At 40.8% G+C, this 17,026-nt stretch overlaps 1 protein-coding gene across 7 annotated transcripts in view; it reads right to left on the bottom strand.

Moving 5' to 3' along the window:
• LOC133476485 (neuronal acetylcholine receptor subunit alpha-7-like) overlaps positions 1–16,442 on the bottom strand; it is a 37,720-nt gene extending 21,278 nt beyond the window's left edge. For 2 of the 7 annotated variants that reach the window (XM_061769921.1, XM_061769922.1), the window contains exons 1-2: positions 8,817–8,974; positions 1,548–1,687 (exon numbers count right to left, since the gene is read on the bottom strand). In XM_061769921.1, coding sequence (XP_061625905.1) covers positions 1,548–1,687; positions 8,817–8,886 — 210 coding nt within the window. In that variant the 5' untranslated portion in view covers positions 8,887–8,974. Of the gene's footprint in view, positions 1–1,547; positions 1,688–8,816; positions 8,979–15,832; positions 16,343–16,365 lie in introns of those variants that run through there. The other 5 variants (XM_061769925.1, XM_061769924.1, XM_061769929.1 and 2 more) reach the window with 5 other exon arrangements.
• Between the last annotated feature and the right edge of the window lie 584 nt (positions 16,443–17,026).

The raw sequence follows: 17,026 nt of genomic DNA, 5'->3' as shown, positions 1-17,026 counted from the left end.
GTACTTGGTGATTCTGGGTGTTAGGATGTGTTTTTGTGGGAGAAACATGAAGGAACAGGAAAAGTAGTGAATGAAGAAACATTTTATCGTGTTTGACTTTTTCTTAGGACCTGATTCTCACTCACCCCACCGTTCTCCTTCTGTGTCAGCCAATCAGTTTCATAGTGCACCATGGGGAAAATGGCCAAAATTCTAAGGCGCACTACGTTTCGTGTCAGACCGTAGTTGACTGCAACGCGCTGTATCACCCATCCATCCATCCATTTTCTGAGCCGCTTCTCCTCACTAGGGTCGCGGGCGTGCTGGAGCCTATCCCAGCTATTATCGGGCAGGAGGCGGGGTACACCCCGAACTGGTTGCCAGCCAATCGCAGGGCACATACAAACAAACAACCATTCGCACTCACAATCACAGCTACGGGCAATTTAGAGTCTCCAATTAATGCATGTTTTTGGGATGTGGGAGGAAACCGGAGTGCCCGGAGAAAACCCACGCAGGCACGGGGAGAACATGCAAACTCCACACAGGTGGGGCCGGGGATTGACTCCGGGTCCTCAGAACTGTGAGGCTGACGCTCTAACCAGTCGTCCACCGTGCCGCCGCAGTGTATCACGTCGGGCCCATTTATACCATCACCCACTGGGACATGCCATAATTGAATTTGACAAAATGGCTTCCATATACCCTAGCTTGCCATGAGAACTGTGACAAAAACACCAAAAACACAAAACTTGAAAGGACCGTGCGATGCCGGGGAATACATTTGTTGCCCTTCCGTGGACCGACTGCCTCCACGTTTTGTTGCGGGCCATTATTTACTGTCGTGTTTTGTTGCATTCACCCCATTTTGCTACAGCTGACAAGGTTTCCTCATTCGCACCGTGACTGCCGTGACAAATGTTTTGACTGTTTAAAAATCTGACAACACGACAGACCAACGACAATCACGGCCTGTCACTTTTGTCCATCCTGTCCGTCTTCAGGTGTTGTCTCACATTTTGTCCACAGTGTCCTGTAACGTGATTGCTGTGGCTGCTTGTAACATGATGTAAATACAGTTTTTATGCATTCTTGTCAGTGTTCTGTGTGGTGAGTTCAATTTCAAGTAAAATACAGTATTGATTAATTAAAGGTTGTTCACCAAACATGACACAGTGGAACCAGTGGAAGTGGAATGCTCATCAAGCTGTACAGTATGAGCTTCAACTAAGATTTTCCAGGAAAATACACTTAAAGACACTCAAAGAATTAACGTTTGAACCATGATGACGTCATTCTTGACCTTTGCTTGACCTCTGCATGTGACCATTTTCATCATGCATCATCAAATATAAAATTTAGTCAATCATAAATATGACAGTTTGACCATGGAAAAGATGTTTTTTCATCTCCATTCATACCATGGGATTGTTTTTCCTCAAAATCCATAACATATACATAAATAGGTTGACTTCAGAGGTTCCACTGTACATCTTTTACGTGTTTAAAACAGATGACACCTATTTTTCCCTCCTGCTATTGCTCAGCACAGTCAAAAACACACTCACCACATCGATGATCTGTAGCAAAGTGAGACCCAGTTCCACCAGGATGGGTGCGGAGTCGTTTTGGACAGGTCGTTCCAGCCGATTATAATTTACCATCAAGTCCCGGTACAACTTCCTCTGATACACTCCACCATGGCAGCCTACAACAGCAGAGGGCATGAATAATATAATGGTATTTGGAACATTACTGATGGGAAGTTAACAATTCCCAAATATTTTGACATTATTATTCCTGATAGTGCCATAATCATGATAATAATAGATAAACCATTTCCATGTAAATGTGTGCTGGATGGTCAACAGCAAAGAAGAATTCACATCTCTTTTCTTTTTACCCGAGGAGCACGGGAACAGTAAAAAATGTCCTTGGGTACCCTCAACCACAAACAGATGGCCTGCAGGTGATTCATAAATACTTTTGTTGGTGAGTTGGGATGTGTGGTGCATCCCCAGGCAGCATGTCTCAGTTATTTAAGGGGACTTTAATTACATAAAAGTAACTCCTGCAAGCTACTTTGGGCATTAAAGTAGTATATATTACACTGTGTATGTGGTTGTGATCATCTTCCTTAGTCTGATAACTATCACTTCTATTTAGTTTGGTTTTATACAGTTCATTTTTATGTTAATTCCAAGCCCACCCCAGAAGGGGCATGCACCAGGTCTCATAAAATGTTCATTGGAACTAAAAATTCCTTCTGCGGCTTTATAGATATGTGAAGCACAAGACGAGGAAAAAATGATGAATATGAATATAAATAACATCACATCAGAAAACAAAAATTACAGCTTAAACCCAAAGCCATGTCCCCTCTGTTATTGATCATTTAAAGGAGACAAATTATGTTATTGTTTTTTTCTTTTAAAATTTAAAATCATTCCCAGGTGTCTAAGTAACATATCAGTGACATTCTTTTGTCAAAATACTCCAAGCATCAAGAATTACATTATACTATACACTGCCAAAACTTACTATTTTGAGGGGGGGGTGCTGTCTCATAATAATGAGCATCTGCTCAAGCCACCCGCTCTACTGTGGAACCAATAGAGTACAGCTTTCGTTTCCATGACAACCAGGGTTGACGAAAAAAAATTCCACCTATCAGAACCAGTCCCCAAAGCCGTAATGGGCAGCTTTACATTGTAAATCGATTTGTCTCGGGGGGTGGGGGGTGCAGCCTGCACGTGTCGCCCATAAAAAAAAAACACCCCTGCTAACAGACTGCACCAGGTAGCGCTAATGGGTTTCACATTGGAACATTTGGGAGCGCACCGAAAGCGCAAAATGAAGTTTGATGTGTTGGAATTGGAAGTAGTGTTGAAGTGGAGGAGGTGAACAAACATCTTTCTGAGTTACAGAAAAGAAATCTATTGCACTGATCATTTTGTTCATTCATCAGTTGATCTTTCAGCTCGCAATTGCATAAAGCCATGTTTTATTTGATTTAACTCCTTTCGAGTGTGGCAACTGAATCCTGAAAAACATTGCATTTAAAACGTGGGACAGCACACCCTAAAAAACTGCTCTGGGAGAGACTGGCACCAATTGCCACAGTGAGCTGCAATGAACCATGCAGACGCAAGAAAATGTAGAGTTGAAAGCAGTTTTTGTTTTGTTTTGTTTGGTAATTCACATTGCCCATGCTAAATTAAGAACGCACAAAATGTTTTGCCAGTTGGGCAGACACAATCTTGGGTGCGCCCGGTCAGTAAATCAGTTTCCGCATCTGTTGGCAAGAACAATCAAGTTTGCGCAGGATTTTGCCTGCACAAACCTTTAGTAAGTCATCCCAATGTTTCAGACTGTAGTCCCACTGTCGATGGAAACGCCCCTCCTAGCTGCTGAGTCATGGCTGGAGAAATTTGGTGCGGGTGGTTATAGTGTAGATAAATTCAGAACGGCTGGCTCACAGACATAGGTAGTATGTAGCAATTAAAAAGTCAATTTTGCTAAGTATTTCCCCTTATGTCTCACAAGTATAAGAGAAATCGTACTACAGCGCCATTTGGTGGAGACAGTGTCAAATGTAGAGGCAGAGGAGGGTAGGAACGTGCTACATTTTTTTCCATTACATTTATTCAAGTAGCATTCTGGATAAATTGTACTTGTCGGAGTAGTTTTTATGCAGCATACTTTTTATTTTTACTAGAAGAAACGGTACTTTTGCTCCGTTACAATGATCTAGATGCCGCTCAATACTTTTATCAATTATTGCTTATTTATCACTTCCGCATTGAGCGCTGTTTGCGCTGTTCTGCTAACGCAGGGGTGTCAAGCTCATTTTCCTCATGGGCCACATCGCAGTTATGGTTCCACTCGGAGGCTCGTTATGGCTGCAAACCCATATGAATGTATGATTGCCTCATATTAATACTCATACACAAATTAATGGATAATTATTTTTGAAATCAAAAGCCAGTAAAACTGTTCAACTACAGTATGAATCAATTTTATTTTAAAAGTGGGGTTGATAACAAAAAATGCTTGCAATATCTCTATATTGTTAAAAGTGGAGACAATTTGGAATTTGGTATTTTAGCAAGAAACACAAAGTTGATGCACACTCTCGCGGGCCACATAAAATGACGTGGTGGGCCGGATCTGGCCCCCGGGCCACCAGGTTGACACCTGTGTGCTAACATAACCGCTAGTGACGTTTAACTCTAGTTCACCAATCAAAGGACACAATTCAGTCACAGGACCACACACAACAGCTTCTATTGGGCTTCGCGGGCATAGGTATAAAGACTAGATAAGCCAGCCCGGCTAATCGACGTGCTTACGTGGCGGCCATGTTGGGAAGGTTGTCGTTCCCACAGAAGGTAATGGCGCGTGACTGTCTTTGCATTTCAGACACCAAAAAAACAACAGCTTCCATGCATTGTATTATTTGGATGGCACTTTCTGCCCACACGTGGATATTCCAGCCCACTTCTAAGTTGAGAAAACAACTTGCGGTAAGTTTGTTGTTGTTTTGGCTGTGCATATTAGGCCACATTAGACCTATTTTATGGTCATAAGCAATGTTTTACTTATTAATAAGTAAGTCTTTGAGTCACTGATGGTGTAGTGGTACACTCGCCTGACTTTGGTGCGGGCAGCGTGGGTTCAGTTCCCATTCAGTGACGGTGTGAATATGAGTGTGAATGATTGTTCGTGTCTATATGTGCCCTGCGACTGACTGGCAACCAGTTCAGGGTGTAGTCCGCCTTTCTCCCGAAGTCAGCTGAGATAGGCTCCAGCGCCCCGTGACCCTAACCAGGATAAGCGGTGTTGAGAACGGATGGATGGATGGATGGGTAACTAAGTAATAAGTAAAACATGCATCTTTTGGGGTATGTGCTAATCTCGCTCACATACACACACACACACGCGTGTGCTCTCCACACACACACACAAACACACACAGTGCACATTCACATTTTATTTAGTTATTGTTTAGTTTTACTTGAGTAGTTTTTTCACTGAGTACTTTCTTACTCTTATACTCTAGTAATTTTTTTGGAGGCCTACTTTTGACTTTTACTTGCGTCGTATTCCTTTCAAGTAACAGTACTCTTACTGGTACAATATCTGACTACTCTACCCACCTCTGTGTAGAGGAAACATTTTGTTGCATCTGAGCCAAAGGATAAATGATGATAAATGATTGAATAAAATGGTAGGTGAATTGACAACTCTAAATTGCCCGTAGGTGTGAATGTGAGTGCGAATGGTTGTTTGTTTGTATGTGCCCTGCGATTGGCTGGCAACCAGTTCAGGGTGTACCCCGCCTCCTGCCCGATGATAGCTGGGATAGGCTCCAGCACGCCCGCGACCCTACTGAGGAGAAGCGGCTTAGAAATTAGATGGCTGGATGGATGGATTGAATAAAAGCAAAAAAAGATAGGAAAAATAAAAAACAAAAATAAGAACAGGTTCTCAAACAGCAGCTAATTTCTTGTTCATGTACTGTATAACGTACATTCTCCCATCTTTCAAGATTTCAGCATGTCTTGTGAGACTCTATGAGCCTTTACCAGATTTACTTCACGTGTGTTTCTCTTTCCGTGGGCTTTTTTTTAATAAACTCAAGGGCACCCGTTCTGGTGAAGAAGAAAAGGGCGATGATGACCAAAGAACCAAAACAGAATCTGTTTTGACTTGAGAAAAAAAGATGTGTGTGCATGTCACAATGGGGTCATATGTCAGTAGTTGAACCATGGAACCAGTAAATGTTGAAAAAACTGACATCCAAAATTTAAATAGACTACATATAGATTTGCTTCACAGAACATTTGATGCAATGACAAAGACCTAAATTGGGTTTCCTCTGTCTACACCATATTGTGGCTTTATAGTGCCAGACTAAGGCAGACCCCTGACAGCTTGTTCCTTGCAGCAACACTGACATCCCACTAAGAGGGACCTCCAAGGAAAAAACCCGTAAGAAGCAGTTTAAGTTACTGAAAAATGAAAAACTGATAAACAATCAAGGACAATAAAAGCAAAATATATTACTGACCTTGGCAAACACAAAGCACACAAAGCACCAATTGCATTGCAACATATATATATATATATATATATATATATATAGGTGTGAATGTGAGTGTGAATGTATTCTTCACAGTGCAAAGCATTTTATATGAAGTAGGCTTACTTTCTTCCTGAAACAACATCTTTTAACCTTCCCAAGTGCATCAATATCAGGCATCAAATCCTGAGTAGATGCCAATTTCAGAATGTCATTTAAGTGGTACGTGATCATTTACAGTAAGTGGTCATCAGTGCGACCTCCGTTGGACAAAATTAACAACCACAGTTACTTCTATTGAAAAATTGCAATGAATATGTTCTCTATGTTTAACACTTTGCCATAATCTTCCGCTTGGGGCCGTACGTTTGACACCCCTGATCTGAACAATTGTCACAATGCATACACAATTGTGTTTGAGAATTTTCACTACAATTCTTCCTCACAAATCGTACATCCGGGTGACAACTCAGACATTTTTTCTTTGATGGATGATCCTTTCATTTCCCCCATCAATGTTACATCAAGTGTGTCAACAAGCGACAGGTTAAATTTTGATAATTTTGTTTCAATGGGTGCAAGAAAATCACCTTAATGCCTAGATCAGACTACAAGACAAATTTGGTCCTTCACAATGGCACTCCATAAAAATAAAGTCAGCCACTGGCAACATGACCCGAGATTTGTTACGATACCATTGTATCCAATTTTTTATGATTACTGGCCTTTATCTTGTCAAATCAAACACTGTCAGGTAGGTGGGACTGATCACTGATCAGCGCAACCGGATACACCCATTGCCATGGTGCGATAACAACAATGGCTCGCGGCAATGTACTGTTTTGGGGGGGAAATGTGACGTCGTTACCGGTGCTCGGGAGTCGGCTGTCCATTCAAGAAGAGCTTGAGGTATGTTCACATACTTTTAATACGGCTTGCGAGCAGTCAACATAATATTTTGCAGCCTAGCAAGGCAGTGCTAGCACTTACGTTTGTACGTAAACATGCTGGGGTTCTGTCCAATCATGCGCTAAAGCGTTAGTAAACATTGGTTCGTGCGCGTGAATAAACGTTGACAACAGCGCCCAAGTATGTTGACAACAGCGAGCACGGGAGGTGAAGCGCCGGTCGTAATTACACAATCCTATTGGTCGACGTCAAGGTGCCCTGTCTGAGAGTTGTTGTTGACAAGTCACATTACACTAAAGATAGCCCAAAAATCAAACATGGTAGACTTTTCATTTTGGCACCATAGCACTAGAGTCAGGCCAAATTGTTGGTCTGGGATTATGTCACACTACAACAAGTTTTTTCGTTCCCAACAAAATATGTCGGGACGGATCTGGGAAATCACTCGCGATACAAATCGGGCCAATATCGGTGCTACAATCCTGTAGTCTGATCTAGGCATAAGGTAGCTATTTCACACATTTCTGAATAAAAACTAGAAAATCATAATCTGACCGAACCAACTCTTACAGTGCTCATGTTTTCTAAAAATGGTACATCCCCAATGCTAATCAAAAAACTTGAATTCATACATTACACTGTATTGTCTAGTTTTGACAAGCACTTGATTAGTTGCATATTTTTGGGGTATATGTCTTTTCTTACAATGCATATAACTGTAAGAACAGTAACACTAAAACTAAATGCAGCCCCTTAGATTTATCCATCAGTTTACTTTACGCTTGTCCTCATTTCGGTCACAGGTGAGCTGGAGCCTATTGCAGCGACTTTGGGCGAGAGGCGGGGTACACCCTGGACTGGTCGCCAGTCAATCGCCGGGCACACATACTGTATGCAGCAACAATCACACTCATTTTCACACCTGTGGGCAATTTAAGTCTTCACTTAGCTCAAGATGCATGATAGACGGAATGGTAAATTTAAACCCAGAACTTCTCCACTGTTAGCAGACGTGGTAACCACTATTTCCACATGCTGATCCTGAAGATAGATTGGTGGAAACATTTTATGTCAGACAGGACATCTGAAGAGAAAAGGGATGACTTTCATTAAGAATGATCTGTTATGTTTTGAACCAGCTACAATTACCAGACTTGTTCAACACACATTGGTTGTCATTATTTTTTTTTTTTTTTTCCAATTTTAGATTACAACTTCAGAGTGACAAGCTGTATTTTTATGAGGACAAGTGGGTATAGAAAATGGATGGATGGATGTCTAAAAACTACATATGGTAATTAACTAATGGACATCCTTTCAAAAGACATAATTTGCTACAACCTACTGTGATGAAACACCTTTATCTTCACACATATGATAGCTAAGAAAGTAAAAAGGGGAGTGTTACTTTATAGTACAACGGTGTCCAGATATCACAAGTAAACCATGGAACTTCATCTGATGGTCTTTCTGGTCCACTAATCATGCATTTAATTTTGACTGCAGATTACTCTGAGGGGATGAACAGTCCCAATGGGCTTCGTGCATCATTGGTGGTATGCCCTCCTTTTTTTCTGAGCCAGATGTTGTTGGTCTAAAGAGCAAGACTCACACAAACACACTGACCCACACTTGCACTCCAAGCACACTGCAATATGTTCAGCGGTAGTGATGTGATGGAATTCCTAAACACACTAGAATATTACACATACTCACAGTCACATGTCAGGGAATATGTCTGTGTCTGCGTCACTGATGTTCAGATACAAAAATAATAAAATAAAAAGGGCGAAGATGGGTCTTTGGACAAATTGGCATATGTAAGAGTCATTCAATGACTTACCTTGAAAGCTCAACGTCGCCCAAAGGTAAAATCCTACCAGTATTGATTCACGAGTCCTCCGTGACTCCATCACAGCAGTGTTGTAGGTCTCCTATTTAGTCCACACAAGGTGTCAAACTTGGAGAGCTTTATCAGACCGCTCACACACACACAGAGAGACTCTCTCTCTCTTTCTCTCTCTCTCTCTCTCTCTCGCTATGTCTCTCTTGCTCTCTCTCTCTCATTCTCTCACTGGAAAACAAACATCCACGCGGCACCAATTTGCTTTCACCTTGGATGCAGATTTTGACACCCACCTGATTAGTTCAGTCAACTTCTCCAAACTTGGTCTAATATAACAAGTGCTCTTCTTTGAAAGCATTGTTTCACAACCTTTATTGAGCCAAGGCACCCATTTTAATGGCACACCACCAAAAATGTAACAAAAGTATGAATACTAAAATAATGATGATCTCATCTCAATTTACTCACAAATTTACTTAAGGTGAAATCTAGGCTTGCTTACAATTTTTCTCAGTTGCTAAAACACGTTTATTGAAACCTCCACCCTTTTTCTCAGCACCTTAAACACAAATCCAAAAATTCAAGCTACATTCACAAAACCCCTTACTCAAAACCAAACTATTGCCTCAAAACAGATACCGAGTCAATCAAAATGAAAAACCCCACTGAACAGTCCTTACACACAAGATGGAAAAAAAGGAAAACACAATAATGAAATCAGAAAGCTGTAGGTTCACAATAGGAATGCATTTTGCAAAACAAAAATCCTGTTTCGCACTTATACATACAGTATATACAGTGCTTTGAAAATGTATTGGCCGCCTTCTTAAATTCTTATATTTTTGCATAATTTCCCCACTTCAATGTTTAAGATCATCAAACAAATGTAAATCCATCCATCCATCCATTTTCTGAGCCGCTTCTCCTCACTAGGGTCGCGGGCGTGCTGGAGCCTATCCCAGCTGTCATCGGGCAGGAGGCGGGGTACACCCTGAACTGGTTGCCAGCCAATCGCAGGGCACATACAAACAAACAACCATCCGTACTCACATTCACACCTACGGGCAATTTAGAGTCTCCAATTAATGCATGTTTTTGGGATGTGGGAGGAAACCGGAGTGCCCGGAGAAAACCCACGCAGGCACGGGGAGAACATGCAAACTCCACACAGGCGGGCCGGGGATTGAACCCGGGTCCTCAGAACTGTGAGGCTGACGCTCTAACCAGTCGTCCACCGTGCCGCCACAAATGTAAATATCAGACAAATATAATCCAAGTGACTTTAAAATACTGTTTTTAAAGAGTCATTTCATTTATTAAGGAAAAAAAAACTACCTGGCCCTGTGTGAAAAAGTAATGGCCACCTAAACCTAATACTGGTTGGGCCAACCTCTGCAGCAACAACTGAACTCAAGCGTTTTGTATAACTGGCAATGAGTCTTTCGCATCTCTGTGGAGATATTTTGGCCCACTCTTTTTTTGCAGAATTGTTAGAATTCTGCAAAAATGGAGGGATCCGTTTTGAGTTGCTTTGTTTATGTTGAGACACCTAGCTGTGCTTACTTACCATTATGCAACACAAGTACATTAGAGTGCAAAATGTGTTTTAGTGGGTGAAAATATGTTGTGACAAACTAGGTGAAAAGTGCTTGAGTTTCTAACAAAACGGTGACTAATTCAATAAGTGGGTTCAGGACGTTGAGCATTACATTCAGACACATTCAGTTTTGTGTTTTAGTCATTTAGAAAGACTGCACATTATTAGCTAACATTAGTTAAACAGCAGACCACCTAATAAACTTGTCTGATCTTGTCACAATTTATCCACAAATTTTCTTACTCAGTGTGGACCTGTTTCGTTGAACAGTGAGCTATTATTCTTGTGCATGAATGGCAACAGGTGGATACACAGGTCAATTATTCCCTTTTCCATCTAGTGGAGGAGCATTCATTTGTTCAGCTTGTCACTTTACGTCACGGACATACACAGTACGTGAACAAAGATACATTATTTGTAATGAATAATTGAAACTCTGGGCGTCACGGTGGCTGACTGGTTAGAGCGTCAGCCTCACAGTTCTGAGGACCCGGGTTCAATCCCTGGCCCCGCCTGTGTGGAGTTTGCATGTTCTCCCCGTGCCTGCGTGGGTTTTCTCCGGGTACTCCGGTTTCCTCCCACATCCCAAAAACCTACATGAATTGGAGACTCTAAATTGCCCGTAGGCATGACTGTGAGTGCGAATGGTTGTTTGTTCCTATGTGCCCTGCGATTGGCTGGCAACCAGTTCAGGGTGTACCCCGCCTCCTGGCCGATGACAGCTGGGATAGGCTCCAGCACGCCCGCGACCCTAGTGAGGAGAAGCGGCTCAGAAAATGAATGGATGGATGGAATTGAAACTCTTCGGACCAACGACGTCAATCAATCCTTTTTCTACACCTTTTATCCTCACTACGGTTGTGGGGGTGCTGGACCTATCTACGTGAAAATGGTTATTTATCGCAGCACCCCTGATGATCTTTTGCAACACACTAATGGGTTGCGGCACAGTGGTTAGGAATCTTTGTGGGGTTATGTTATTATGGTGTCTGATGTGTACGGTTCTCATTTCATTGTTTTATATTTATGGCCAAGAACCATTTTTCATGCAAATATTTACTTTAATTATGACTTTACTCTTGCTTTAGCATGGGTTAGTGATGAAGACACTTCACGTTGTTACCTAACTGCAGATTCAGTCCGCCCCTTAAGCCTTTTTGAACTTTTTGGGCCACCATACTAACAGCTCATTTTGTAGCAATACAGTAAAAAACAAAAACGCAATGCACTCTGTCCTTTTGCATACATATAAACTATATATGTATCGTGGAAATTTTACCCGGAGAACGAAAAAACTACCACCATTCCTATCTCAGAGACCTTAGATGGCTACAAGCGTGGCGGGACAGACGTCACTTTCAAGACCCCCAAAATCATTGAATTGATAGACAGAAACGCAAGACTGGAATCATTGCAAATGTACTTATTATGTTTCTGATCAGGTTACTCTGATGTCATCACTATATTGAGCAGCAAACGGGTTAAGATGATTTTTTTTTATATACTTGTATATTGAATTTCCAGTAATTACTTGGAATGCATAGTTTTTAGCAAACAAGCGCACAAATCCACTTGAGTTGTCTTTTTTTTTTCATTTTCCTTAGAACATTGTTTCATTTTGAGTAGAATAACCAAATGGCACATGTAGATTACAGCCTGAGTCATTTTTCTTATCCCTCCGCCTAATAATTATATACCTGGCTCATCTTCACTAAAATAATTGTAGAGCTCTCTTTCAAAAGAAAATCATTTGGTGCATATGTTATACTCATAAGTCAAGAGGAAGAGAACTAGAACTAGAAGTTATGTAATCACGCCCGGAAATTAAATTTGAAGTATTATATGATATGAGGAATGGCACCTAACAAGGGTTACAAAGATACAGCCATGGTGAGGATGGAGAAAGAACCAGAATGCGGCAGATCCCCTTCTACCTGGAGTCCTGGAGTAAGCAGATAACCCGAGTGGGAGATATAAATGAGCTGTTTGAACACATTTGTTCTAATAATGAGAGAGTATCACCTAGCATGCATAAAAGGTCCACAAATGTTTGATTAAGTACCACACCTTAGGCGTTGACACCTGCAACAAAGTAAAAGCCACTCAGTGGAATGCAGACCTCAATCACAATCTTAATTTGGATCATAACCAAATGATAAACATTCATTGTTCCCAACAGCCCACATCCCAGAAAGACCCCTGCATTATTCCCTGAGAAATTGGGCATTTTGGGTCAAACACACACGGAAAATAATAACAACTTAAAACATTCTCTTCACATCATTGACTTACCTGTTAATCACATTGATCTGTTGCTTATTTACAGCAAGTTTCATAAATGATATTGCATATTCATTCAAACTTGAACTACCCTGTGAGATTTTTACAAATTCATTACTTTTAACATTTAAAATCATGGTGACATTGCAGTTAACATGCAGTGACTTCATCGGCAATATGTTTCTATTTGGAGTGAAGAACATTTCTTTCAATTTCAATGTTTGACCAATCATCCTGCCACTAAATTCCACTTTGATCATGTCCTTCTGTCCGGTCTCGCAAATCTGGTGACTTGTTGAAACATATCGTCGCTGCCGTGCAGAATCTTCGCCTCTCCAAAGTCACTCCTTTTCAGGAAATAAATGCCATCGTGTTTGAGTTACCAAACAGCGCATTTTTAAAGTTGACATTATGCTCACGGTTGTGCGCTAACATCCGAAGTCTCAATCTTGAGGCAACATAATGCCGCACGGCTCCCCCAGCATGAGGAAGAGGCGTAGTTTTACAATACTTGCAAGCTTCAAACGTACTTCAAGTGCCCAAGAGCGTTAACAGAGTTGTTATCCATCTATTTTCAACACTTTCAATTGGTTAATAATGTGTAAAAAAAATAACAGACGACGTGGGGACAGACTTGATTTGTGAAAAAAAATATGGAATTGTGCATATTTTGGACAGTGACTGAGATCTGATAGTTACTTCTATGAGACAGCCTAACCTCAAATGTTGCCCTGTGAGCGTAAGGACAAAATAACTTAAGGGCACACCCTCCACCACCACGACCGCCACTGCAGTGTGGGTGACCATGCATGTGTGCTACCTCATTAGCCTGAATGGACAAATAGTCTGTGTGAGGCAATGATTATAGCTTCCCTCATCTGCCTGTTCACTCACACTGCATAAGTCATCCATGTTGTCATCACATCAACTAAATGTTTTCCTCTGATTCCATTTTCCCTCATGCTCACTTCTTCCATCTTGCTCTTGATTCCTCTCTGTCCTTCCTCATCTGCCTTCTATCTGTCTCCATGCTGAATGTTTATTTTCTCCCACCTTTCCATTCTGTTCTTGTGCTGGACTGCCAGTGCGCTGCAGATGCAGCAGTGTCCTAAGACCATTAGAAGAGCGCCTGGAGCGCTTCTTTAGCTCTCGAAATTAATCACTCCTCCTTTCATTTGCTTAGAGCATACAGCCCCCACCTTCCTCTCCACATCTCCCTTTTTTCACGTCTACATCCGACTTGGGTCTGAGCACAGTGTCGTATATGTATGCTGACTGCCATCAGCTTCCATTAAGAAATGGCTTTCCGGCTCAGCCTGCAGGGGTGGGAATCTTGCTTGAATGTGTAAGCTTGTTTATCTTGCTGTGTACTGTATTTATTTCCAAGCATACGTGTTTTTAAGTTCCCTTTAGAGTCTTTTCTCACCTTAACACAAATTAACATTAAAAATCGACTATAGCCAGGGATGCACATACCAGTAAGTGGTGAGCAGGTGCGCATGCACACTGAAAATGATAAAAGCGCATCTTGGTATTAAGAGACTACAATCCTAAAGGTGTCAGATGACAGAACATTTATTTTTCTTCATTCAAAGCAATGTGTCCTATGACCAATATCAATATGGCACTCTTCTACAATAAGTTTTATTTGTTTGTTCAAAAGTCCATCTAAAGCATTTTGTTGTTTCGAAGCAGATGGGGTATGCTCTGTATTATTGTAGTCCTTACAAACATTGTCCATGGCACTCTTGCACATGCATACACACAAAAACCTGTCTCTCCGAGTCACGTCTGTAGCTGTGAATAATAGAGGTTTGCTGAGGTCAGACTGTTCAAGTAGACAGAGCCGCTGCAACAAGCCAGGCAAGCCAATAGAGATGGCAAAGCACTGCTTAACACTGCAACTACAATGTGCCGTTGTCGAGAACTCCCTGATAGGGCCCCTTACTAGTTGTTGCTGGCTGGTGGGCTCCTCCTAGAGATGACTGAGATCGGTCCATATAAACGACACTCACTGTCACCAAACATTACAATGACACTTTGGGAATCGGAGACCTCTCTAATGGGGCTTGTGGGAAACAACAAAATGAAGCAAATTTGTCAATCAGGGAACAAAAAGAAAACAAAACAAGAGGATGAGGAGGACAAAATAATATAGTGGTAAGTGTGAATGTTTATCTGTTGCATGAAAAAAGTAGAGATGCCAGTTTGTCCCACCACCAAGCATCAGAAATGTTTACTGTACATTATTAGTTAACATTAGTTCAACAGTAGACCCGCTAATAAATGATGAGACAAAACAATAGATTGTGAATTTGTTATCACAGAACAGGCATATGCCATTACATAAGCCATTGTGCAAGCAGTTAGTCCTGTGCTGCCAATGATCAGTTCTCCTGTAGTATATACAGTAGCTTTCGATCACATGATCGATATTTGTTTGTGTGTCATGTTGGAGGTTTAGCTCGGGAGACTAAGCTTGGCTTGAAACAGGAAGACCAGTAGACTGATGTTTGTTTGTTTTTCTGCATAACCCTAATCAGTTAATATGCTACTTTGATATAAATTTTCCAATCTCCTTAGATGTGCTAAAATGAAGCCTAAAAAGCAGACAGAGACACTTTGGATGCAGTGGCGAAGATATGAAACACTGACAAAGTGGCTGCCATAAACAACTACAATCACTACACAATTCAAACATCTCTAGCTGTCTGTGTGCAAAGACAAGCGTTTCACTTAATGACCAGGAATAGTTGACAGCTTGGCTTACTTTAGCTTCAGCACTGACTTTGTCTAACGTTAGCCTCAAGGCAAGAAAATGGTTAGCAAGGTCAGAGTCAGCCGCCATTGCAGTAATGAAATAATCCTACATTTCTGACGTTAATGTACGTTTAATATAACACCTTGCCAACAATCGACCAATATCCAACATAAAATAATATATATATATATATATATATATATATATATATATACATATTATATATATATAATACACATATATAAATATATAATAAGATTTTGTAAATTAGTGTATATGAAGAGTACTGAACTAAAATGCAAACATTAAAAATGGAGCTATGCCTGTACCGAATGTAAAGTGCTTTTTCTAATGTTGCTGAGCGTTAAATCTTACCTTCAACAAAGAGTTCAGAGCAAACACAAATGCATGGAATGGTAATCTGGCTGTTTGGTGAAAGTCATCTCCATTTCCTTGACAAATGTTCAGTCTTCTTCCCTTGATTCAAAACTGGTGCCGGTAAATGGTAAAATGCAACTTTGTCACTCCCACCTGTATTGTTGCGGCCGAGCACCGCATAGTAATTCACTATTTTTGGACAGTGACAAGCAAACATATCAATTCAAACACTCAATAAGCACCGGAACTGAACAATGTGTCTACCCCCAATATGGAGGCCATGGGTGTTTCCAGAGGTGCGTATTAGCAGAATAATGCATTTCTTATCAAACACTAAAATTCTTAACAACTTCAATTCTAGTCCAAACTGATACGTACTAATTTGTCTTTAGTATAGACAGATACTAGACCTACATATGTCATTGAATTTGCTGCTATGGCTAAATGTCATACTTGATCAAACAAAATGTTAACATGAAGCATTGAAGTTGTTACTGCAAATGGCTGCTCATTAATTATTCCGTACACACCTGTTGAGTGTTTGTTTCGTTACTTGGCCGAGAGAAGTAGCCCGGGCTATTAGCCAAGCTTGTCGAGGCAGGGCTAACCAAACCCAGGGTTGGCTGGCAGAGTCATGTGACCACCGACGCACATACACATATACCACATATGACGTCATCAAATTATCCTTTGATTTATACAGCTGTCGTAAAAAGGCTTGGCAGTTTGACAGTTCGACAACCTAAAAGTGTGGTTATTTCACCACACAATAGATTATGTGCCCTTTGACAAGGAATGTAATTTAGACACCCCTGAGTAGATCTTATCAGACAGAAACTGTAATCTAAACTCTGTAAAATCTGTGGTCCATTTTTGTTTTAATTATTTGTAATAATTATTGGTAATAGATGTTTACGTGCCCATTAATGCAATTGAATGTATTTGCTGCCGTGTAGTGGTCATTCAATGCCATTACATTGATTATATACACATATTGGGTGAACATTGTTTTATTGTAATGACACAGTATCGAGTACAATCACCTTGTCAAGCATGCTGTACTGACACAAAACAACCTACTGCTGAATTATATTGGTTGTGTGGTTTTAAAGTACATTGACACAGTGTATATAAACGATTGTTTAAAACATACATGCAACTATTATCTTCTTATTGCTATTTGCCCTTACA

Source organism: Phyllopteryx taeniolatus, chromosome 4 (assembly GCF_024500385.1).
Source record: "Phyllopteryx taeniolatus isolate TA_2022b chromosome 4, UOR_Ptae_1.2, whole genome shotgun sequence".
Taxonomy (NCBI): Eukaryota; Metazoa; Chordata; class Actinopteri; order Syngnathiformes; family Syngnathidae; genus Phyllopteryx; species Phyllopteryx taeniolatus.
The sequence above is the reverse complement of the archived record's forward strand: the minus strand, read 5'-3'. Positions and strand labels throughout refer to the sequence as shown.